The sequence below is a fragment of the Streptopelia decaocto genome, assembly GCF_964273445.1.
Source record: "Streptopelia decaocto genome assembly, contig: HAP1_SCAFFOLD_1863, whole genome shotgun sequence".
NCBI classification, from domain to species: Eukaryota; Metazoa; Chordata; class Aves; order Columbiformes; family Columbidae; genus Streptopelia; species Streptopelia decaocto.
Genome location: NW_028115566.1, coordinates 1,209 through 27,568, shown reverse-complemented (window position 1 = coordinate 27,568; position 26,360 = coordinate 1,209). Strand labels below are relative to the sequence as shown.

At 60.9% G+C, this 26,360-nt stretch overlaps 1 protein-coding gene across 1 annotated transcript; it reads left to right on the top strand.

Annotated features, from left to right (window-relative positions):
* Positions 1 to 957: 957 nt before the first annotated feature.
* On the top strand, positions 958 to 25,431 carry DHX16 (DEAH-box helicase 16; the record flags this gene model as incomplete). The annotated part of the gene is made up of 13 exons (XM_082077350.1): positions 958 to 1,172; positions 3,681 to 3,863; positions 4,640 to 4,750; positions 6,135 to 6,250; positions 8,134 to 8,344; positions 10,059 to 10,157; positions 11,978 to 12,130; positions 15,122 to 15,262; positions 17,034 to 17,196; positions 19,504 to 19,622; positions 20,384 to 20,451; positions 21,735 to 21,897; positions 25,270 to 25,431. Coding segments are annotated over exons 1-13 (1,821 nt in total), but the record flags the coding sequence as incomplete, so codon positions are not given.
* Positions 25,432 to 26,360: the final 929 nt, after the last annotated feature.

Here is a 26,360-nt window from a genome sequence, read left to right as displayed (position 1 = left end):
AGAATCCACCTTTCTGGACCCAAAATGCACCTTTCTGGACCCAAAATGCGCCTTTACGGACCCAGAATCCACCATTACACACCCAAAATGCGCCTTTATGGGCCCAGAATCTGCTTCTACAGGCCCAAAATGCGCCTTTAACCCCCTTTTCCCCCCAAATCCCCATTTATCCCCCGTTATCCCCCCAAATCCCCCCCATCACCCCCCTGTCACCCCAAACCCCCTTTCCCCCCCCAATTCCCCCCTATACCCCCCAATCCCCCTTTATCCCCCCAAATCCCCCCAATCCCCCTTTATTCCCCAAATCCCCCCAATCCCCCTTTAACCCCCTTTATCCCCCCAAATCCCCATTTAACCGCATTATTCCCCCCATTATCCCCCCCAAATCCCCCCTGTCACCCCCTGTCACCCCCCTTTCCCCCCCAAACCCCCTTTCCCCTATACCCCCTCTACCCTCCAAACCCCCCTGTACCCCCCAATCCCCCTTTATCCCCCCAAATCCCCATTTATCCCCCATTATCCCCCCAAATCCCCCCCTGTAACCCCCCTTGTCACCCCCCTTGTCACCCCCTTATACCCCCCAATTCCCCCCTATACCCCCCAATCCCCCTTTATCCCCCCCAATCCCCCCAATCCCCCTTTAACCCCCTTTATCCCCCCAATTCCCCCCTATACCCCCCAATCCTCCTTTATCCCCCCAATCCCCCTTTAACCCCCTTTATCCCCCCAAATCCCCATTTATCCCCCCTTGTCACCCCCCTTGTCACCCCCATTTCCCCCCCAAACCCCCTTTCCCCCCCATATCCCTCTTTAACCCCCTTTATCCCCCCAAATCCCCCATTATCCTCCCCCAACCCCCCCCCATCACCCCCCCTTTCCCCCCCAAACCCCCTATACCCCCCCAATTCCCCCCTATACCCCCCAAACCCCCCCATAATTGGGGTTCCCCGCAGCGCATCCCGGAGCAGGAGGCGCCCCCTGTGGGCGGGGAGGACCCATCGGCCCCGCGGGACGAGCAGCGGCGCTGGGAGGAGGAGAGGATGGGGGCGGCCGCCCTCAGATTCGGGGCGCGCGACCGCCCGCCCCCCAAAAACTACGACTTCGTGCTGGAGGACGACGAGATGATCCAGTTCGTCAGCTCCGCGCAGCTCGAGGGCACCGAACCCCAAAAGGTTGGGGGGGTTTGGGGGGTCCTAGGAGGGATTTTGGGGGGATAAAGGGGGATTTGGGGGGATTTGGGGTGTCTGGAGATGATCCAGTTCATCAGTTCCATATAACTGGAGGGGATTGAACCCCAAAAGGTTGAGGGGGTTTGGGGGGGTCCTGGGGGTTTGGGGGGTTCCTAAGAGGGGATTTGGGGGGCTAAAGGGGTATTTTGGGGGGACTTGGGGGGATAAATGGGGGTTTTGGGGGGATTTGGGGTGTCTGGAGATGATCCAGTTCATCAGCTTCCTGCAGCTCAAGGGGATTGAACCCCAAAAGGTTGGGGGGTTTGGGGGTCCTAGGAGGGGTTTTGGGGAGATTTGGGGTGTCTGGAGATGATCCAGTTCATCCAGTTCATCTTTGTGCAGCTCAAGGGGATTGAACCCCAAAAGTTTGGGGGGTTTGGGGGTCCCAGGAGGGATTTTGGGGGGATAAAGGGGGGTTTTGGGGGGATTTAGGGTGTCTGGAGATGATCCAGTTCATCCAGTTCATCTTTGTGCAGCTCAAGGGGATTGAACCCCAAAAGGTTGAGGGGGTTTTGGGGGTCCTAGGAGGGATTTTGGGGGGATAAAGGGGGGTTTGGGGGGGATTTGGGGTGTCTGGAGATGATCCAGTTCATCAGTTCCATATAACTGGAGGGGATTGAACCCCAAAAGGTTGAGGGGGTTTGGGGGGGTCCTGGGGATCCTAAGAGGGGATTTGGGGAGCTAAAGGGGTATTTTGGGGGGACTTGGGGGGATAAATGGGGGGTTTTGGGGGGATTTGGGGTGTCTGGAGATGATCCAGTTCATCCAGTTCATCTTTGTGCAGCTCAAGGGGATTGAACCCCAAAAGGTTGGGGGGTTTTGGGGGTCCCAGGAGGGATTTTGGGGGGATAAAGGGGGGTTTTGGGGGGATTTAGGGTGTCTGGAGATGATCCAGTTCATCCAGTTCATCTTTGTGCAGCTCAAGGGGATTGAACCCCAAAAGGTTGGGGGGGTTTGGGGGGGTCCTGGGGATTTGGGGGGGTCCTGGGAGGGGGTTTGTGGGGATTTGGGGGGGATTTTGGGGGATAAATGGGGGGTTTGGGGGGATTTGGGGTGTCTGGAGATGATCCAGTTCATCTTTGTGCAGCTCAAGGGGATTGAACCCCAAAAGGTTGGGGGGTTTGGGGGGGTCCTGGGGGTCCCAGGAGGGATTTTGGTGGCTCTGGGTGACACTGGGGTGACCCTGGGGGGGCTCCGGGTGACCTGAGGTGACCCCAGGTGACCCCAGTGTCCCCAATGTCCCCAGGACGATGTCCCCATCCCCAATTCGCGGTGGCATTTGCCGCGTCTGTTGGGGACCATGGGGTGACCTGAGGTGACCCTGGGTGACCTGAGATGACCCCAGGTGACCGGTGGTGACCTCAGGTGACCCCATTTGTCCCCATGTCCCCCCAAGGTGATGTGACGGTCCCCAATTCGCGGTGGCACTTGGCGCATGTGTTGGGGACCATGGGGTGACCTGGGGAGACACTGGTGGCTCTGGGTGACCTGGGGTGACCCTGGGGGGGCTCCGGGTGACCTGAGGTGACCCCAGGTGACCTGAGGTGACCCCAGTGTCCCCATGTCCCCAGGACGAGGTCCCCGTCCCCAATTCACGGTGGCACTTGGGACACATGTTGGGGACCATGGGGACCCCAGGTGACCTGAGGTGACCCCAGGTGACCCCAGTGTCCCCAATGTCCCCAGGACGATGTCCCCATCCCCAATTCGCGGTGGCATTCGCCACATGTGCTGGGGACCATGGGGTGACCTGAGGTGACCCTGGGTGACCTGAGATGACCCCAGGTGACCGGTGGTGACCTCAGGTGACCCGCAGTGTCCCCATGTCCCCCCAAGGTGATGTGACGGTCCCCAATTTGCGGTGGCACTTGGCGCATGTGTTGGGGACCATGGGGTGACCTGGGGTGACACTGGTGGCTCTGGGTGACCTGGGGTGACCCTGGGGGGGCTCTGGGTGACCTGAGGTGACCCCAGGTGACCTGAGGTGACCCCAGTGTCCCCATGTCCCCAGGACGATGTCCATGTCCTCAATTCACGGTGGCACTTGGCGCACGTGTTGGGACCTTGGGGACCCCAGGTGACCTGAGGTGACCCCAGGTGACCCCAGTGTCCCCAATGTCCCCAGGACGATGTCCCCATCCCCAATTCGCGGTGGCATTCGCCACGTGTGTTGGGGACCATGGGGTGACCTGAGGTGACCCTGGGTGACCTGAGATGACCCCAGGTGACCGGTGGTGACCTCAGGTGACCCCATTTGTCCCCATGTCCCCCCAAGGTGATGTGACGGTCCCCAATTTGCGGTGGCACTTGGCGCATGTGTTGGGGACCATGGGGTGACCTGGGGAGACACTGGTGGCTCTGGGTGACCTGGGGTGACCCTGGGGGGGCTCCGGGTGACCTGAGGTGACCCCAGGTGACCTGAGGTGACCCCAGTGTCCCCAATGTCCCCAGGACGAGGTCCCCGATGTCCCCGACTCGCGGTGGCACTCGGCCCAACTCGCCCGTCGGGATCTGCCCATCTTCCCATTCCGGGAGCAGCTATTGGAGGCCATCGCCCAGCACCAGATCCTGGTGATCGAGGGGGAGACGGGCTGCGGGAAGACCACCCAGATCCCCCAGTACCTGCACGAGGAGGTACTGGGAGCACTGGGATGGACTGGGGGGGTCCTGGGGGGGGTCCTGGGGGATCTGGGGGGGATTTGGGGGTGATAAAGGGGGGTTTGGGGGTGATGGGAGTGATGGGGGTGATGGGGAGATGGGATCAAGGGAACCACCCAGATCCCCCAGTACCTGCCCCAGGAGGTCACTGGGGAAACTGGGACGGACTGGGAGCACTGGGATGGACATGGGGGGGTCCTGGGGGGGATTTGGGGGTGATAAAGGGGGGTTTGGGGGGGATAAATGGGGGTTTGGGGGTGATGGGAGTGATGGGGGTGATGGGGAGATGGGATCAAGGGAACCACCCATATCCCCCAGTACCTGCACGAGGAGGTACTGGGAGCACTGGGATGGACTGGGGGGGTCCTGGGGGGGATTTGGGGGGATAAATGGGGGTTTGGGGGTGATGGGGGTGATGGGGGATGGGATCAGGGAACCACCTAGATCCCCAGTACCTGCACCAGGAGGTCACTGGGGAAACTGGGATGGACTGGGAGCACTGGGAAGGACATGGGGGGGTCCTGTGGGGGGGTCCTGGGGGATCTGGGGGGGATTTGGGGGTGATAAAGGGGGTTTGGGGGTGATGGGAGTGATGGGGGTGATGGGGAGATGGGATCAGGGGAACCACCCAGATCCCCAGTACCTGCCCCAGGAGGTCACTGGGGAAACTGGGATGGACTGGGAGCACTGGGCTGGACTGGATGTGTGTGTCCCCCCCCGTTGTGACCCTGTTGTCCCCCCGTTGTCCCCAGGGGTACACGCGGGGGGGGCAGAAGATCGGGGTGACGCAGCCGCGCCGAGTGGCCGCGATGAGCGTGGCCGCCAGGGTGGCCCTGGAGATGGGGACCAAGCTGGGAAACGAGGTGACGCACGGGGACACGGGGGGACGTGGGGACACAGGGGGACACGGGGGACACGGGGGGACACAGGGGGACATGGGGACACTGGGACATATGGGGACAGTGGGACATGGGGGGACATGGGGACACTGGGGGACATGGGGACACACAGGGGGACATGGGGACACTGGGGGACATGGGGGGACATGGGAGGACATGGGGACACTGGGACACGGGGGGACATGGGGGGACACGGGGACATGGGAGGACATGGGGACACTGGGGGACATGGGGACAAGGGGAGGATATGAGGACATGATGGGACATTGGGACATGGGGGGACACTGGGGGACATTGGGACATGGGGGGACATGGGGACACTGGGGGACATGGGGACAAGGGGAGGATATGAGGACATGGGGGGACATGGGAGGACATGAGGACACTGGGACATGGGGGGACACGGGGGGACATGGGGGGACATAGGGACACTGGGACATGGGGACACGGGAGGACATGGGGACACGGGGAGGACATGGGGACATGGGGGGACACGGGGACACTGGGACATGGGGACACTGGGGGACACAGGGACACTGGGACATGGGGGGACATGGGGACACTGGGGGACATGGGGACACTGGGACACGGGGGGACATGAGGACACTGGGACATGATGGGACATGGGGACACTGGGACATGGGGGGACACGGAGGGACATGGGGGGACACTGGGACATGGGGGGACACTGGGGGACATTGGGACATGGGGGGACATGGGGACACTGGGGGACATGGGGACATGGGAGGACATGAGGACACTGGGACATGGGGGGACACGGGGGGACATGGGGGAACATAGGGACACTGGGACATGGGGACACGGGAGGACATGGGGACACAGGAGGACACGGGGACATGGGGACACCGGGGGACATAGGGACACGAGGGGACACGGGGGGACATGGGGGAACATAGGGACACTGGGACATGGGGACACGGGAGGACATGGGGACACGGGAGGACACGGGGACATGGGGACACCGGGGGACATAGGGACACGAGGGGACACGGGGGGACATGGGGACCAATCTGGGCAATAAGGTGACACATGGGGACATGGAGGGACATGGGGACCTGGGGGGACAGAGGGACATGGGGAGACAGGGGGACATGGGGACACTGGGGGGACATGGGGACACTGGGGAGATATGGGGACCAAACTGGGCAACGATGTGACATATGGGGACATGGGGGGACCTGGGGACACGGGGGGACCTGGGGACATGGGGGGACATGGGGACACCAGGGGGACCTTGTGGACAGCGGGGGGGATCCAGGGGAACCCGGGGCCAGCTGGGGGGGTCCGGGGGTGCGGTGGTGACGTGTCCCTTGTCCCTTGTCCCCAGGTTGGGTACAGCATCCGTTTCGAGGACTGCACGTCGGAGCGCACGGTGCTCAAGTACATGACGGACGGGATGCTGCTGCGGGAGTTCCTGACCGAGCCCGACCTGGCGTCATACAGGTGACATGGGGACATTGGGGACGATGGGGGCGATGGGGACAATGGGGGTGATGGGATCAATGGGGACAATGGGGGCGATGGGGACAATGGGGGCGATGGGGACATTGGGGGTGATGGGGACATTGGGGGTGATGGGGACACGGGGATGCTGCTGCGGGAGTTCCTGACCGAGCCCAACCTGGTGTCATACAGGTGACATGGGGACAATGGGGACAATGGGGGCGATGGGGACAATGGGGGCGATGGGGGTGATGGGGACAATGGGGGTGATGGGGACAATGGGGGTGATGGGGACATTGGGGGTGATGGGGACAATGGGGGTGATGGGGACATTGGGGGCGATGGGGACAATGGGGGCGATGGGGGTGATGGGGACAATGGGGGTGATGGGGACATTGGGGGTGATGGGGACAATGGGGGTGATGGGGACATTGGGGGCGATGGGGACAATGGGGGTGATGGGGACATTGGGGGTGATGGGGACAATGGGGGCGATGGGGACAATGGGGGCGATGGGGGTGATGGGGACAATGGGGGCGATGGGGACAATGGGGGTGATGGGGACAATGGGGGCGATGGGGACATGGGGACAATGGGGACAACGGGGGTGATGGGGACATTGGGGGTGATGGGGACAATGGGGGCGATGGGGACAATGGGGGTGATGGGGACAATGGGGGTGATGGGGACATTGGGGGTGATGGGGACAATGGGGGCGATGGGGACAATGGGGACAATGGGGGCGATGGGGGCGATGGGGACAATGGGGGCGATGGGGACATGGGGACAATGGGGGCGATGGGGACAATGGGGACAATGGGGGCGATGGGGACATGGGGACAATGGGGACACAGGATGACAGGGACACAGGGATGTCGCCATATTCCCCAATGTCCCCATGTCCCCTGATGTCCCCATGTCCCCCTGTGTCCCCATGTCCCCCTGTGTCCCCATGTCTCCCAATGTCCCCATGTCCCCTATCCCCTTGTATCTCCCTGTGTCCCCTGATGTCCCCATGTCCCCCAGTATCCCCATGTCCCCCTGTATCCCCATATCCCCCAATGTCCCCATGTCCCCCTGTGTCCCCATATCCCCAATATCCCCATATCCCCCGTGTCCCCTGATGTCCCCATGTCCCCCAGTGTCCTCATATCCCCCAATGTCTCCATGTCCCCCAATGTCCCCATATCCCCCAATGTCCCCCATTGTCCCCATGTCCTCCATTGTCCCCCGGTCCCTCAATGTCTCCATGTCCCCCAGTGTCCCCGTGTCCCCCAATGTCCCCGTGTCCCCCAGTGTCCCCACGTCCCCCAATGTCTCCATGTCCCCCAATGTCCCTGTGTCCCCCAATGCCCCCATATCCCCTGTTGTCCCCATGTCCCCCTGTATCCCCATATCCCCCAATGTCCCCATGTCCCCCGATGTCCCCTATCCCCCTGTATCCCCCAATGTCCCCGTGTCCCCCAATGTCCCCATGTCCCCCGATGTCCCCGTGTCCCCCTGTGCCCCCATATCCCCCGATGTCCCCGTGTCCCCCAATGTCCCCCAATGTCCCCATGTCCCCCGATGTCCCCATGTCCACCGCTGTCCCCATGTCCCCCAATGTCCCCGTGTCCCCCTGTGCCCCCATATCCCCCGATGTCCCCATGTCCCCCGATGTCCCCATGTCCCCCAATGTCCCCGTGTCCCCCGGTGTCCCCATGTCCCCTGATGTCCCCATGTCCACCGCTGTCCCCATGTCCCCCAACGTCCCCATATCCCCCCATATCCCCCGATGTCCCCATGTCCCCATGGCCCCATGTGTCCCCATGTCCCTTATCCCCCTGTATCCCCCCGTGTCCCCCGCTGTCCCCGTGTCCCCTGACGTCCCCGTGTCCCCGCAGCGTGCTGATGGTGGACGAGGCGCACGAGCGCTCGCTGCACACGGACGTGCTGCTGGGGCTGCTCAAGGACGTCGCGCGGTTCCGGCCGCAGCTCAAGGTGCTGGTGGCCTCGGCCACCATGGACACCCAGCGCTTCTCCACCTTCTTCGGGGACGCGCCCGTGTTCCGCATACCCGGGAGGCGCTTCCCCGTGGACATCTACTACACCAAGGTGACATGGGGACATTGGGGGACGTTGGGGGACACAGAGACATTGGGGGACACGGGGACATGGGGGGACATTGGGGGACACAGAGACATTGGGGGACAGGGGGACATTGGGAGACATGGGGATACTGGGGGATATGGAGACGTTGGGGGACATGGGGACATTGGGGGACACGGAGACGCTGGGGGACATTGGGGGACATGGGGAGACATGGGGATATGGGGGGATATGGGGACATTGGGGGATACGTGGACACTGGGGGACATGGAGACGTTGGGGGACAGGGGGACAATGGAGGACATGGGGACATTGGGGGACATAGAAACATTGGGGGATATGGGGACACTGGGGGACATGGAGACATTGGGGGATATGGGGACATTGGGGGACATGGAGACATTGGGGGAGAGGGGGACAATGGAGGACATGGGGACAATGGGGGAGAGGGGGACAATGGGGGATATTGGGGGACATGAGGACATTGGGGGACATGGAGACATTGGGGGACATGGAGACATTGGGGGACATTGGGAGACATGGGGACATTGGGGGATATGGGGACATTGGGGGATATGGGGACATTGGGAGACATGGGGATATTGGGGGACATGGGGACAATGGAGGACATGGGGACAGTGGGGGATATGGGGACATTGGGGGACACGGAGACGTTGGGGGACATGGGGGAATATGGGGACATTGGGGGATATGGGGACATTGGGGAGAATAGGGGACATGGGGACATTGGGGGACATGGGGACATGGGGGGACATTGGGGGACACGGAGACATTGGGGGACATGGGGACATTGGGAGACATGAGGATATTGGGCGACATGAGGACATTGGGGGATATGGGGACACTGGGGGACATGGGGATGTTGGGTGACAATGGGGGATATTGGGGGACATGGGGACAATAGGGGACATGGGGACAGTGGGGGATATGGGGACATTGGGGGACATGGAGACATTGGGGGAGAGGGGGACAATGGAGGACATGGGGACAATGGGGGAGAGGGGGACAATGGGGGACATTGGGCGAAATGAGGACATTGGGGGACATGGAGACATTGGGGGACATTGGGAGACATGGGGATATGGGGGGATATGGGGACATTGGGGGACATGAGGACATTGGGGGATATGGGGACATTGGGGGACATGGGGACATTGGGGGAGAGGGGGACAATGGAGGACATGGGGACAATGGGGAACATTGGGGGACATGGGGATATTGGGGGACAGGGGGACATTGGGAGACATGGGGACATTGGGGGACATGGAGACATTGGGGGACAGGGGGACATTGGGAGACATGGGGACATTGGGGGACAGGGGGACATTGGGGGACAGGGAGACATTGGGAGACATGGGGATATTGGGGGATATGGGGACATTGGGGGACATGGGGACAATAGGGGGTTTGGGGAGAATAGGGGACATGGGGACATTGGGGGATATGGGGGGATATGGGGGGATATGGGGGACACGGGGACTTTGGGGGACACGGGGACATTGGGGGACATGGGGACAATAGGGGATATGGGGACTTTGGGGGACATGGGGACATTGGGGGACACAGGGACACCCAGCGCTTCTCCACCTTCTTCAGTGACATGCCAGGGGACATGGGGACATTGGGGGACATGGGGACACCTGGTGCTGATGTCCCCAGTGCTGGTGTCACCCGTGCTGATGTCCCCTGGTGTCCCCAGGCGCCCGAGGCCGATTACCTGGAGGCGTGTGTGGTGTCAGTTCTGCAGATCCATGTCACCCAGCCCCCCGGTGACATCCTGGTGTTCCTCACCGGCCAGGTGGGTGCCACATGTCCCCTCTGTCACCCCCGTGTCCCCACGAGTGTCCCCAGCCCCTGGTGACAACCTGGTGTTCCTCAATGGCCAGCTGGGTGCCACATGTCCCCTCTGTCACCTCCCTGACACCCCCTGAGCATCCTCATGTCCCCCCACACATCTGTCCCCCGACATGTGCCTGTCCCATGTCTGTCCCTTGTCCCCCCGATGTCCCCATGTCACCCCAATGTCACCCGGATGTCCCCATGTCCCCAGGAGGAGATCGAGGCGTGCGTGGAGCTGCTGCAGGAGCTGCCACCTGCGTGTCCCTGTGTCCCCATGTCCCTGTGTGTCCCTGTGTCCCCGTGTCACCCCAATGTCCCCAATGTCACCCGGATGTCCCCATGTCCCCAGGAGGAGATCGAGGCATGCGTGGAGCTGCTGCAGGAGCTGCCACCTGCATGTCCCTGTGTCCCCATGTCCCTGTGTGTCCCTGTGTCCCCGTGTCACCCCAATGTCCCCAATGTCACCCCGATGTCCCCAATGTCCCCAGGAGGAGATCGAGGCGGGCGTGGAGCTGCTCCAGGAGCTGCCACCTGCGTGTCCCTGTGTCCCCATGTCCCTGCGTGTCCCTGTGTCCCCGTGTCACCCCAATGTCCCCAATGTCACCCCAATGTCCCCAATGTCCCCAGGAGGAGATCGAGGCGTGCGTGGAGCTGCTGCAGGAGCTGCCACCTGCATGTCCTGTGTCCCCATGTCCCTGCGTGTCTCTGTATCCCCGTGTCACCCCACTGTCCCCAATCCCCCCATTGTCCCCAATGTCACCCGGATGTCCCCAATGTCCCCATGTCCCCAGGAGGAGATCGAGGCGTGCGTGGAGCTGCTGCAGGAGCTGCCACCTGCGTGTCCTGTGTCCCCATGTCCCTCTGTGTCCCTGTGTCCACATGTCACCCCGATGTCCCCAGTGTCCCCGATGTCCCCAATCCCCCCGTTGTCCCCAATGTCACCCCGATGTCCCCATGTCACCCCAATGTCCCCAATGTCCCCAATGTCCCCAGGAGGAGATCGAGGCGTGCGTGGAGCTGCTGCAGGAGCTGCCACCTGCGTGTCCCTGTGTCCCCATGTCCCTGCGTGTCCCTGTGTCCCCGTGTCACCCCAATGTCCCCAGTGTCACCCCGATGTCCCCATGTCACCCCGATGTCACCCGGATGTCCCCAATGTCTCCAGGAGGAGATCGAGGCGTGCGTGGAGCTGCTGCAGGAGCTGCCACCTGCGTGTCCCTGTGTCCCCGTGTCACCCCAATGTCCCCAATCCCCCCAATGTCCCCAATGTCACCCCGATGTCCCCAATGTCCCCATGTCCCCAGGAGGAGATCGAGGCGTGCGTGGAGCTGCTCCAGGAGCTGCCACCTGCATGTCCCTGTGTCCCCATGTCCCTGTGTGTCCCTGTGTCCCCATGTCACCCCAATGTCCCCAGTGTCCGTGATGTCCCCAATGTCACCCCAATGTCCCCAATGTCCCCAATGTCCCCAGGAGGAGATCGAGGCGTGCGTGGAGCTGCTGCAGGAGCTGCCACCTGCTTGTCCCTGTGTCTCCGTGTCCCTGTGGCCCCATGTTACCCCAATGTCCCCAATCCCCCCAATGTCCCCAATGTCACCCCGATGTCCCCAATGTCCCCAATGTCCCCAGGAGGAGATCGAGGCGTGCGTGGAGCTGCTGCAGGAGCTGCCACCTGCGTGTCCCTGTGTCTCCGTGTCCCTCTGTCCCCATGTTACCCCAATGTCCCAAATACCCGCAATGTCCCCAATGTCACTCCGATGTCCCCAATGTCCCCAATGTCCCCAGGAGGAGATCGAGGCGTGCGTGGAGCTGCTCCAGGAGCGCTGCCGCCGCCTGGGCTCCCGCCTGCCCGAGCTGCTGGTCCTGCCCGTCTACGCCAACCTGCCCTCGGACGTGCAGGCGCGAATCTTCCAGCCCACGCCGCCCGGCGCCCGCAAGGTGCGCTGGCCCTTTAAGGGATGGGCGGGGCCACGGAGGGGCGGGGTGGCTGGAGGCTGAGGGGGTGGAGCTCGAAGGGGTGGGGCCTAAGGGGTGTGGTTTGAGAGGGTGGAGTCTAAAGGGGTGGGGTCTAATGAGGGGGAGTCTAAGGGGTGGGGAGTGAGGGGGTGGAGCTTAAGAGGGTGTGGTCTAAAGGGGTGGGACTTATTAGGGTGGAGTCTTAGGGGGTGGAGATTAAAAGGGTGGGGTCTAAAGCGGTGGGGCTTAAGGGAGTGGGGTCTAATAGGGTGGAGTCTAAGGGGTGGGGCCTAAGGGGTGGGGTCTAAGGGGGTGGAGCTTAACAGGGTGGGGTCTAAAGGGGTGGGGTTTAAGAGGGTGGGGACTTAATAGGGTGGAGCTTAAGAAGATGGGGTTTAAGTAGGTGGGATCTGAAGGGGTGGGGTCTAATGATGTGGAGTCTAAGGGGTGGGGTCTAAAGGGGTGGGGTCTGATGAGGTGGAGTCTAAGGGGTGGGGTTTAAGAGGGTGGGGGCTGAGGGGGTGGAGCTTAAGAGGGTGGGGTCTAAAGGGGTGGGGCTTAATAGGGTGGAGTCTTAGGAGGTGGAGATTAAGAGGGTGGGGTCTAAAGCGGTGGGGCTTAAGGGAGTGGGGTCTAATAGGGTGGAGTCTAAGGGGTGGGGTCTAAGGGGGTGGAGCTTAACAGGGTGGGGCTAAAGGGGTGGGGTTTAAGAGGGTGGGGTCTAAAGGGGTGGGACTTATTAGGGTGGAGTCTTAGGAGGTGGAGATTAAGAGGGTGGGGATCTAAAGGGGTGGGGCTTAAGGGAGTAGGGTTTAATAGGGTGGAGTCTAAGGGGTGGGGTCTAAGGGGGTGGAGCTTAACAGGGTGGGGCTAAAGGGGTGGGGTTTAAGAGGGTGGGGACTTAATAGGGTGGAGCTTAAGAAGATGGGGTTTAAGTAGGTGGGATCTGAAGGGGTAGGGTCTAATGATGTGGAGTCTAAGGGGTGGGGTCTAAAGGGGTGGGGTCTGATGAGGTGGAGTCTAAGGGGTGGGGTTTAAGAGGGTGGGGGCTGAGGGGGTGGAGCTTAAGAGGGTGTGGTCTAAAGGGGTGGGACTTATTAGGGTGGAGTCTTAGGGGGTGGAGATTAAAAGGGTGGGGTCTAAAGCGGTGGGGCTTAAGGGAGTGGGGTCTAATAGGGTGGAGTCTAAGGGGTGGGGTCTAAGGGGTGGGGTCTAAGGGGGTGGAGCTTAACAGGGTGGGGCTAAAGGGGTGGGGTTTAAGAGGGTGGGGACTTAATAGGGTGGAGCTTAAGAAGATGGGGTTTAAGTAGGTGGGATCTGAAGGGGTGGGGTCTAATGATGTGGAGTCTAAGGGGTGGGGTCTAAAGGGGTGGGGTCTGATGAGGTGGAGTCTAAGGGGTGGGGTTTAAGAGGGTGGGTGCTGAGGGGATGGAGCTTAAGAGGGTGGGGTCTAAAGGGGTGGGGCTTAATAGGGTGGAGTCTTAGGGGGTGGAGATTAAGAGGGTGGGGTCTAAAGCGGTGGGGCTTAAGGGAGTGGGGTCTAATAGGGTGGAGTCTAAGGGGTGGGGCCTAAGGGGTGGGGTCTAAGGGGGTGGAGCTTAACAGGGTGGGGCTAAAGGGGTGGGGTTTAAGAGGGTGGGGACTTAATAGGGTGGAGCTTAAGAAGATGGGGTTTAAGTAGGTGGGATCTGAAGGGGTGGGGTCTAATGAGGTGGAGTCTAAGGGGGTGGGGCTTAAGAGGGTGGGGTCTAAAGGGGTGGGGCTTAATAGGGTGGAGTCTAAGGGGTGGGGTTTAAGAGGGTGGGGTTTAAGGGGGTGGAGTTTAGGATGGGGCTTAAGTGAGTGGGGTTTAGGGTGGGGCTTAAGGGGGTGGGGTTTAGGATGGGCTTAAGGGAGTGGGGTTTAGGATGGGGCTTAAAGGAGTGGAGTTTAGGATGGAGCTTAAGGGAGTGGGGTTTAGGATGGAGCTTAACTGAGTGGGGTTTAGGGTGGGGCTTAAGGGGGTGGGGTTTAGGATGGGCTTAAGGGAGTGGGGTTTAGGATGGGGCTTAAGGGAGTGGGGTTTAGGGTGGGGCTTAAGGGGGTGGGGTTTAGGATGGGCTTAAGGGAGTGGGGTTTAGGATGGAGCTTAAGGGAGTGGGGTTTAGGATGGGGCTTAAGGGAGTGGGGTTTAGGATGGAGCTTAAGGGAGTGGGGTTTAGGATGGAGCTTAAGGGGTGGGGTTTAGGATGGTGTTTAAGGGGGTGGGGTTTAGGATGGGCTTAAGGGAGTGGGGTTTAGGATGGGGCTTAAGTGAGTGGGGTTTAGGGTGGGGCTTAAGGGAGTGGGGTTTAGGATGGGCTTAAGGGAGTGGGGTTTAGGATGGGGCTTAAGTGAGTGGGGTTTAGGGTGGGGCTTAAGGGAGTGGGGTTTAGGATGGAGCTTAAGGGAGTGGGGTTTAGGATGGAGCTTAAGGGGTGGGGTTTAGGATGGTGTTTAAGGGGGTGGAGTTTAGTGTGGGGCTTAAGGGGGTGGAGTTTAGGATGGTGCTTAAGGGGGTGGAGTTTAGTGTGGGGCTTAAGGGGGTGGAGTTTAGGATGGGGTTTAAGGTGGTGGAGTTTAGTGTGGGGCTTAAGGGAGTGGGGTTTAGGATGGGGCTTAAGGGGTGGGGTTTAGGATGGGGTTTAACGGGGTGGAGTTTAGTGTGGGGCTTAAGGGGCTGAAGTTTAGGATGGGGCTTAAGGGGTGGGGTATAGGATGGGGTTTAACGGGGTGGAGTTTAGTGTGGGGCTTAAGAGGGTGGAGTTTAGGACGGGGTTTAAGTGGGTGGGGTTTAGAGTGGAGTCTAAGGGGCAGAGCTTAACAAGCTGGAGTTGAAGGCTCAGGAGGGCGGGGTTTAGGAAGCCGTGTCCCCATTGATGTCCCCAGTGGTGTCCCCAGTGATGTTCCCAGTGTCCCCAGTGATGTCCCCAATGTCCCCAACGCTGTCCCCAGGTGGTGGTGGCCACCAACATCGCGGAGACGTCGGTGACAATCGACGGCATCGTCTACGTGCTGGACGCCGGGTTCTGCAAGCAGAAGAGCTACAGCGCGCGCACCGGCATGGAGTCGCTTGTTGTCACCCCCTGCTCACGGGTTGGTCACTTTGTCACCTCTTTGTCACCCCATTGTCACCCTCACACTGCCATGGAGTCGCTTGTTGTCACCCCCTGCTCACGGGTTGGTCACTTTGTCACCTCTTTGTCACCTCATTGTCACCCCCACACTGTCGTGAAGTCACTGGTTGTCACCCCCTGCTCACGGGTTGGTCACTTTGTCACCTCATTGTCACCCCCACACTGTCATGGAGTCGCTAGTTGTCACCCCCTGCTCACAGGTTGGTCACTTTGTCACCTCTTTGTCACCTCATTGTCACCCCCACACTGTCGTGGAGTCGCTTGTTGTCACCCCCTGCTCACAGGTTGGTCACTTTGTCACCTCTTTGTCACCTTATTGTCACCCCCACACTGCCATGGAGTCGCTAGTTGTCACCCCCTGCTCAGGGGTTGGTCACTTTGTCACCTCTTTGTCACCTCATTGTCACCCCCTCACTGCCATGGAGTCGCTGGTTGCCACCCCCTGCTCACGGGTTGGTCACTTACTGTCACCTCATTGTCATCTCCCGTCACCTTGTTGTCCCCACATCCCTTGGTGACCCTGGGTGACCCTGGGTGACCCCAGGAGACACTGGGTGACCCTGGGTGACACTGAGTGACCCTGGGTGACACTGAATGACCCTGGGTGACACTGAGTGACCCCAGGTGATCTGAGGTGACAGTGGGTGACACTGGACCCCAGGTGACCCTGGGTGACCCCAGGTGACACTGGGTGACCCCATGTGATACTGGGTGACCCCAGGTGACCCCAGGAGACACTGGGTGACCCCAGGTGACACTGAGTGACCCCAGGTGACAGTGGGTGACACTGGACCCCAGGTGACCCTGGCTGACCCCAGGTGACACTGGGTGACCCCATGTGAACCTGGATGACCCCAGGTGACACTAGGGGACCTCAGGTGACACTGAGTGACCCGAGGTGATACTGGGTGACCCCAGGTGACCCCGGGTGACAATGGGTGACACTGGACCCCACGTGACCCTGGCTGACCCCAAGTGACCCTGGCTGACCCCAGGTGACACTGAGTGACCCCAGGTGACAATGGGTGACACTGGACCCCAGGTGACCCTGGCTGACCCCAGGTGACACTGAGTGACCCCAGGTGACAATGGGTGACACTGGACCCCAGGTGACCCTGGCTGACCCCAGGTGACACTGAGTGACCCCAAGTGACAATGGGTGACACTGGACCCCACGTGACCCTGGCTGACCCCAAGTGACCCTGGCTGACCCCAGGTGACACTGAGTGACCCCAGGTGACAATGGGTGACACTGGACCCTGAGTGACCGCAGGTGACAATGGGTGACACTGGACCCTGGGTGACCCCAGGTGACACTGGGTGACCCAAGGTGACCCCGGGTGACCCTGGGTGACCCCAGGTGACAATGGGTGACACTGGACCCCAGGTGACCCTGGCTGACCCCAGGTGACACTGAGTGACCCCAGGTGACAATGGGTGACACTGGACTCTGAGTGACCCCAGGTGACATTGGGTGACCCAAGGTGACCCCGGGTGACCCTGGCTGACCCCAGGTGACACTGAGTGACCCCAGGTGACAATGGGTGACACTGGACCCCAGGTGACCCTGGGTGACCCCAGGTGACACTGAGTGACCCCAGGTGACAATGGGTGACACTGGACCGCAGGTGACCCCAGGTGACACTGAGTGACCCAAGGTGACCCCGGGTGACCCTGGGTGACCCCAAGTGACCCCGGGTGACCCTGGCTGACCCCGTCCTTGTCCCCAGGCCTCGGCCAATCAGCGCGCGGGACGCGCAGGGCGCGTGGCCCCCGGCAAGTGTTTCCGGCTCTACACGGCCTGGGCCTTCCAGCACGAGTTGGAGGAGACGCCGGTGCCCGAGATCCAGCGCACGGACCTGGGGGCGCTCGTGCTGCTGCTCAAGAGCCTCGGTGGGACATGGGGACAGGGGGACACCCGCCCCGGGGTGCTGGGGACACTGGGGCTTCATAGGGACCATCAGAGCGTCTCAACGGGGGAGGAGAATGGCTCAAGGGGCATCTCAGGGGGCTTTGGGGCATCTCAGGAGGCATCTCAAGGGGCTTTGGGGTGTCTTGGGGACCATCAGGGGACCACTGGAACATCTCAGGGGGCATCTTGGGGGACATTTGGGGACGATAGGGGACATCTGGGCACGTTGGGGACCATCAGAAGTCCATGGGGACATCTCAGGAGGCATCTTGGGGGGCTTTGGGGTGTCTTGGGGACCATCAAGGGACCATTGGGACATCTCAGGGGGCATCTCAGTGGGCTTTGGGGTGTCTTGGGGACCATCAGAGGACCATTGGACATCTCAGGAGGCATCTCAAGGGGCTTTGGGACATCTCAGGAGGCATCTTGGGGGGCAGTTGGGGACCATAGGGGACATCTGGGCACCTTGGGGACCATCAGGGGACCACTGGGACATCTCATGAGGCATCTCAAGGGGCTTTGGGGTGTCTTAGGGACCATCAGGGCATCTCAGGGGGCATCTTGGGGGGCAGTTGGGGACCACAGGGGACATCTGGGCATCTTGGGGACCATCAAGGGACCATTGGGACATCTCAGGAGGCATCTCAAGGGACTTTGGGGTGTCTTGGGGACCATCAGGGGACCATTGGAACATCTCAGGGGGCATCTTGGGGGACATTTGGGGACCATAGGGGACATCTGGGCACGTTGGGGACCATCAGGAGACCATGGGGACATCTCAGGAGGCATCTCAAGGGGCTTTGGGGTGTCTTGGGGACCATCAAGGGACCATTGGGACATCTCAGGGGGCATCTCAGTGGGCTTTGGGGTGTCTTGGGGACCATCAGAGGACCATTGGACATCTCAGGGGGCATCTCAAGGGGCTTTGGGACATCTCAGGAGGCATCTTGGGGGGCATTCGGGGACCATAGGGGACATCTGGGCATCTTGGGGACCATCAGGAGACCATTGGGACATCTCAGGGGGCATTTCAAGGGGCTTTGGGGTGTCTTGGGGACCATAATGGTGTCTCAGGGGACATTGGGACATCTCAGGGGTCATCTTGGGGGACACTTGGTGACCATGGGGACATCTCAGGGGGCATCTCAAGGGGCTTTGGGCTTGGGGACCATCAAGGGACCATTGGGACATCTCAGGAGGCATCTCAAGGGGCTTTGGGACATCTCAGGGGGCATCACAGGGGACATTTGGTGACCATTGGGACATCTCAGGTGGCATCTCAAGGGGCTTTGGGGTGTCTTGGGGACCATCGGGGGACCATTGGGACATCTCAGGAGGCATCTTGAGGGTCATTTGGGGACCATAGGGGACATCTGGGCACCTTGGGGACCATCAGGGGACCATTGGGACATCTCAGGAGGCATCTTGGGGGGCATTTGGGGACAATAGGGAACATCTGGGCATCTTGGGGACCATCAGAAGACCATTGGGACATCTCAGGAGGCATCTTGAGGGTCATTTGGGGACCATAGGGGACATCTGGGCATCTTGGGGACCATCGGGAGACCATTGGGACATCTCAGGGAGCATCTCGGGACATTTGGTGACCATTGGGGCATCTCAGAGGGCATCACAAGGGGCTTTGGGATGTCTTGGGGACCATCAGGGCATCTCAGGGGACGTTGGGACATCTCAGGGGGCATCTCAGGGGATATTTGGGGACCATTGGGACATCTCAGGGGACATTGGGTGACCATTGGGACATCTCAGGGGGCATCTCAGTGGGCTTTGGGGTGTCTTGGGGACCATCAGGGGACCATTGGGACATCTCAGGAGGCATCTCAAGGGGCTTTGGGACATCTCAAGGGACATCTTGGGGGGCATCTGGGGACAATAGGGGACATCTGTGCACCTTGGGGACCATCAGAAGACCATTGGGACATCTCAGGAGGCATCTTGGGGGGCATTTGGGGACCATAGGGGACATCTGGGCATCTTGGGGACCATCAGGGGACCATTGGAACATCTCAGGGGGCATCTTGGGGGACATTTGGGGACCATGGGGGACATCTGGGCATCTTGGGGACCATCAAGGGACCATTGGGACATCTCAGGAGGCATCTCAAGGGGCTTTGGGACATCTCAGGAGGCATCTCGGGGGACATTTGGGGACCATAGGGGACATTAGGGCACCTTGGGAACCATCGGTTGATGTTGGGGCATCTTGGGTGGCATTGGGGGACATTGGGGACCCCCGGAGGTGACACTGGTGACGTCCCCGTCCCCAGGGATCAACGACCTGATCCACTTCGACTTCCTGGACCCGCCGCCCCACGAGACGCTGGTGCTGGCGCTGGAGCAGCTCTATGCGCTGGGGGCCCTCAACCACCTCGGGGAGCTCACCACGGTACTGGGGGCACTGGGAGCACTGGGAGGGGGCACTGGGAGTGCTGGGGGTCACTGGGGACACTGGGAGGGGTCACTGGGGACACTGGGAGGGGTCACTGGGAGCACTGGGGGGGTCAATGGGAGCACTGGGAGGTCACTGGGAGCACTGGGATTTCACTGGGAGGACGGGGGGGTCACTGGGGACACTTGGAGGGGACACTGGGAGGGACTGGGAGCACTGGGCGGGGGGGGGGGTCACTGGGAGCACTGGGAGGGGGCACTGGGAGCACTGGGGGGTCACTGGGAGCACTGGGATTTCACTGGGAGCACTGGGGGGGGGTCACTGGGAGCACTGGGAGGGGGCACTGGGAGTGCTGGGGGTCACTGGGGACACTTGGAGGGGACACTGGGAGCACTGGGAGGTCACTGGGAGGGACTGGGGGGTCACTGGGAGCACTGGGCGGGGTCACTGGGAGGGGGCACTGGGAGCACTGGGGGGTCACTGGGAGCACTGGGAGGTCAATGGGAGCACTGGGAGGTCACTGGGAGCACTGGGGGGTCACTGGGAGCACTGGGAGGTCAATGGGAGCACTGGGAGGTCACTGGGAGCACTGGGCGGGGTCACTGGGAGGGACTGGGGGATCACTGGGAGGTCACTGGGAGCACTGGGGGGTCACTGGGAGCACTGGGAGGGGTCACTGGGAGTGTTACTGGTATGTTACTGGTGTCACTGGTGTGACTGGTGTGTCACTGGTGTGACTGGTGTCCCCATTGTCCCAGCTGGGCCGGCGCATGGCGGAGCTGCCGGTGGAGCCCATGTTGGCCAAGATGATCCTGGCGTCCGAGCAGTGAGTGTCCCCAACTGTCCCCAAGTGTCACCTCATGTCCCCAAGTGTCCCCAAGTGTTGATGAGTGTCCCCCCGGTGTCTCCAAGTGTCCCCAAATGTCCCCACCCCCATCTCTCACCCCCGCCGGGGATGGCACTACCCCCTGTGGCTGGTGACAGGTGACACGGTGACAGGTGACACTGTGACAGGTGACACGGTGACAGGTGACACTGTGACAGGTGACACAGTGACAGGTGACAGGCGACATGTCCCCAGGTACGGCTGCATGGATGAGGTGCTGTTGGTGACACTGTGACAGGTGACACTGTGACAGGTAATAGGTGACAGGTGACATGTCCCCAGGTACGGCTGTATTGATGTGGTACTGTAGGTGACAGGTGACACTGACAGGTGACACTGTGAGAGGTGACACTGTGACAGGTAACAGGTGACACAGTGACAGGTGACATGTCCCCAGGTATGGCTGTATTAATGTGGTGCCATCGGTGACAGGTGACACTGACAGGTGACAGGTGACACTGTGACAGGTGACAGGTGACACTGACAGGTGACACTGTGACAGGTGACACTTGACAGGTGACACTGACAGGTGACACTGTGACACTGACAGGTGACAGGTGACACTGTGACAGGTGACACTGACAGGTGACACTGTGACAGATGACACTGTGACACTGACAGGTGACAGGTGACACTGTGACAGGTGACACTGTGACAGATGACACTGATAGGTGACAGGTGACACTGACAAGTGACACTGTGACAGGTGACACTGATAGGTGACAGGTGACACTGTGACAGGTGACACTGACAAGTGACACTGTGACAGGTGACAGGTGACACTGACAGGTGACAGGTGACACTGTGACAGGTGACAGGTGACACTGACAAGTGACACTGTGACAGGTGACACTGATAGGTGACAGGTGACACTGTGACAGGTGACAGGTGACACTGTGACAGGTGACACTGTGACAGGTGACAGGTGACACTGTGACGTCCCCAGGTACGGCTGTATGGATGAGGTGCTGTCGGTGACAGGTGACACTGTGACAGGTGACAGAGTGACAGGTGACACTGACAGGTGACAGGTGACACTGTGACAGGTACGGCTGTACGGACGAGGTGCTGTCGGTGACAGGTGACACTGTGACAGGTGACAGGTGACACTGACAGGTGACAGGTGACACTGTGACAGGTACGGCTGTACGGACGAGGTGCTGTCGGTGACAGGTGACACTGTGACAGGTGACACTGACAGGTGACAGGTGACACTGTGACAGGTACGGCTGTACGGACGAGGTGCTGTCGGTGGCCGCCATGCTGTCGGTGAACAACGCCGTGTTCTACCGGCCCAAGGACAAGGTTCTGCACGCGGACAGCGCCAGGGCCGCCTTCTACCGGCCCGGCGGGGACCACCTGGTGCTGCTCAACGTCTACGAGCAGGTACGGGGACATGGGGACACCTGGGGACACATGGGGACACCTGGGGACACCGGGGGACACCTGGGGACATGGGGATATGGGGGGACACAGGGACAGGGGGGGACATGGGGACAGCGCCAGGGCCGCCTTCTACCAGCCCGGCGGGGACCACCTGGTGCTGCTCAACGTCTACGAGCAGGTACGGGGACATGGGGACACATGGGGACATGGGGACACCTGGGGACATGGGGATATGGGGGGACACAGGGACATGGGGGGACATGGGGACAGCGCCAGGGCCGCCTTCTACCGGCCCGGTGGTGACCATCTGGTGCTGCTCAATGTCTATGAGCAGGTACGGGGACATGGGGACAATGGGGACATGGGGATATGGGGATATGGGGGGACACAGGGACATGGGGGGACATGGGGACAGCGCCAGGGCCGCCTTCTACCGGCCCGGCGGGGACCACCTGGTGCTGCTCAACGTCTACGAGCAGGTACGGGGACATGGGGACAATGGGGACACCTGGGGACACCTGGGGACATGGGGACACCTGGGGACATGGGGACACATGGGGACACCTGGGGACATGGGGGGACATGGGGACATGGGGGGACATGGGGACAGCGCCAGGGCCGCCTTCTACCGGCCCGGTGGTGACCATCTGGTGCTGCTCAATGTCTACAAGAAGGTACGGGGACACATGGGGACACTTGGGGACACATGGGGACATGGGGACACCTGGGGACATGGGGATATGGGGGGACACAGGGACATGGGGGGACATGGGGACAGCGCCAGGGCCGCCTTCTACTGACCCGGTGGCGACCACCTGGTGCTGCTCAATGTCTACGAGCAGGTACGGGGACATGGGGACACCTGGGGACACATGGGGACACCTGGGGACACCTGGGGACATGGGGGGACATGGGGTCATGGGGATATGGGGATATGGGGGGACACAGGGACATGGGGGGACATGGGGACAGCGCCAGGGCCGCCTTCTACTGACCCGGTGGGGACCACCTGGTGCTGCTCAACATCTATGAGCAGGTACGGGGACACATGGGGACACCTGGGGACACCGGGGGACACCTGGGGACATGGGGACACCTGGGGACATGGGGATATGGGGGGACACAGGGACATGGGGGGACATGGGGACAGCGCCAGGGCCGCCTTCTACCGGCCCGGTGGTGACCATCTGGTGCTGCTCAATGTCTACAAGAAGGTACGGGGACACATGGGGACACTTGGGGACACATGGGGACACCTGGGGACACATGGGGACATGGGGGGACATGGGGACATGGGGATATGGGGGGACACAGGGACATGGGGGGACATGGGGACAGCGCCAGGGCCGCCTTCTACCGGCCCGGTGGTGACCACCTGGTGCTGCTCAACGTCTACGAGCAGGTACGGGGACATGGGGACAATGGGGACACATGGGGACACCTGGGGACATGGGGACACCTGGGGACATGGGGATATGGGGGGACACAGGGACATGGGGGGACATGGGGACAGCGCCAGGGCCGCCTTCTACCGGCCCGGTGGTGACCACCTGGTGCTGCTCAATGTCTATGAGCAGGTACGGGGACACATGGGGACACTTGGGGACACATGGGGACATGGGGGGACATGGGGACATGGGGATATGGGGGGACACAGGGACATGGGGGGACATGGGGACAGCGCCAGGGCCGCCTTCTACCGGCCCGGCGGGGACCACCTGGTGCTGCTCAATGTCTATGAGCAGGTATGGGGACACCTGGGGACATGGGGACACATGGGGACACATGGGGACATGGGGGGACATGGGGATATGGGGGGACACAGGGACATGGGGGGACATGGGGACAGTGCCAGGGCCGCCTTCTACTGACCCGGTGGGGACCACCTGGTGCTGCTCAATGTCTACAAGAAGGTACGGGGACACATGGGGACACTTGGGGACACATGGGGACACCTGGGGACAGGGGAACACCTGGGGACATGGGGATATGGGGACATGGGGACACAGGTGTCTGGCAGCAGGTACTAACCGTGTCCCCGTCCCCCCGTGTCCCTCATGTCTCCTGTCCCTGTGTCTGTCCCCATGTCCCCCTTACCCCCATTGTCCCTGTTGTCCCCCTGTCCCCTGTTGTCCCCATTGTCCCCATTGTCCTCATTGTCCCCATTGTCTCCATTATCCCCCATTGTCGCATTGTCCCCATTATCTCATTGTCTCCCTTATCCCCCATTGTCCCCCTGTCCCCCATTGTCTCCCTGTCCCCCTTACCCCCATTGTCCCCCATTGTCCCCATTGTCTCGTTGTCCCCCTTACCCCCATTGTCCCCCTGTCCCCCTTAACCCCCATTGTCCCCCACTGTCCCCATTGTCCCCCTTGTCCCCCATTGTCTCCCTGTCCCCCTTACCCCCATTGTCCCCATTGTCCCCCTGTCCCCATTGTCCCCATGTCCTCATTGTCCCCCTGTCCCCCCTGACCCCATTGTCCCCATGTCCCCATTGTTCCCCTATACCCATTGTCCCCCCCATCCCCATTGTCCTCATTGTCCCCATTGTCTCGTTGTCCCCCTTACCCCCATTGTCCCCCTTACCCCCCTTCTCCCCCATTGTCCCCCTGTCCCCCTTACCCCCCATTGTCCCCATTGTCTCATTGTCCCCCTTACCCCCATTGTCCCCATTGTCCCCCTTACCCCCCTTGTCCCCATTGTCCCCCTTACCCCCCATTGTCCCCCTGTCCCCCTTACCCCCATTGTCCCCATTGTCTCATTGTCCCCCTTACCCCCATTGTCCCCATGTCCACATTGTTCCCCTATCCCCATTGTCCCCCTTATCCCCCATTGTACCTCATTGTCCCCATTGTCTCATTGTCTCCCTTATCCCCCATTGTCCCCCTGTCCCCCGTTGTCCCCCTTATCCCACATTGTCCCCCTTATCCCCATTGTCCCCCACTGTCCCCATTGTCTCCCTGTCCCCCATTGTCCCCTTGTTCCCCTTACCCCCCATTGTCCTCATTGTGCCCATTGTCCTCATTGTCCCCATTGTCTCCTTGTCTCCCTTATCCCCCATTGTCCCCCTGTCCCCCTTACCCTCCATTGTCCCCCTGTCCCCCATTGTCCCCCTGTCCCCCATTGTCCCCCTGTCCCCCTTACCCCCCATTGTCCCCATTGTCTCATTGTCCCCCTTATCCCCCATTGTCCCCATGTCCCCCTGTCCCCCTTACCCTCCATTGTCCCCCTGTCCCCCATTGTCCCCCTGTCCCCCTTACCCCCCATTGTCCCCATTGTCTCATTGTCCCCCTTACCCCCATTGTCCCCCTTACCCCCCATTGTCCCCCTTACCCCCCACTGTCCCTGTTGTCCCCATTGTCCCCCCCGCAGTGGGTGCAGAGCGGCCACTCTCTGCAGTGGTGCTACGAGCACTTTGTGCAGGCGCGGTCGCTGCGCCGGGCGCGCGACGTGCGGGAGCAGCTGGAGGGGCTGCGGGAGCGCGTGGAGCTGCCGCCGTCATCCTGCAATGGGGACTCGGTGCTGGTCCGCAAGGTGACCCCAACAACACCCCCCAACGCACCCAAAACTCACCCCAAAACTCACCCGGATCATCAACCCATCACCCCAACCCATCACCCAACCCATCAGATCAACCCCAACCCATCACCCAACCCATCACCCCAACCCATCACCCAACCCATCACCCCAACCCATCACCCAACCCATCAGATCAACCCCAACCCATCACCCAACCCATCACCCCAACCCATCACCCAACCCATCAGATTAACCCCAACCCATCACCCAACCCATCACCCAACCCATCACCCAACCCATCACCCAACCCATCAGATCAACCCATCACCCAACCCATCAGATCAACCCCAACCCATCACCCAACCCATCACCCAACCCATCACCCCAACCCATCACGCAACCCATCAGATCAACCCCAACCCATCACCCAACCCATCAGATCAACCCCAACCCATCACCCCAACCCATCAGATCAACCCCAACCCATCACCCAACCCATCACGCAACCCATCAGATCAACCCCAACCCATCACCCTACCCATCACCCAACCCATCACCCAACCCATCACCCTACCCATCACCCAACCCATCACCCAACCCATCACCCCAACCCATCACCCCAACCCATCACCCAACCCATCACCCAACCCATCACCCTACCCATCACCCAACCCATCACCCAACCCATCACCCAACCCATCACCCTACCCATCACCCAACCCATCACCCAACCCATCACCCCAACCCATCACCCCAACCCATCACCCAACCCATCACCCAACCCATCACCCCAATCACATCAACCCATCACCCCAACCCATCATGGAGCTGCCACTGTCATCCTGCAATAGGGACTCGGTGCTGGTCCCAAAGGTGACCCCAACACCCCCAATGCACCCCAAAACTCCCCTGGGATCATCAGACCCAGCACCCAAACCCCAAAC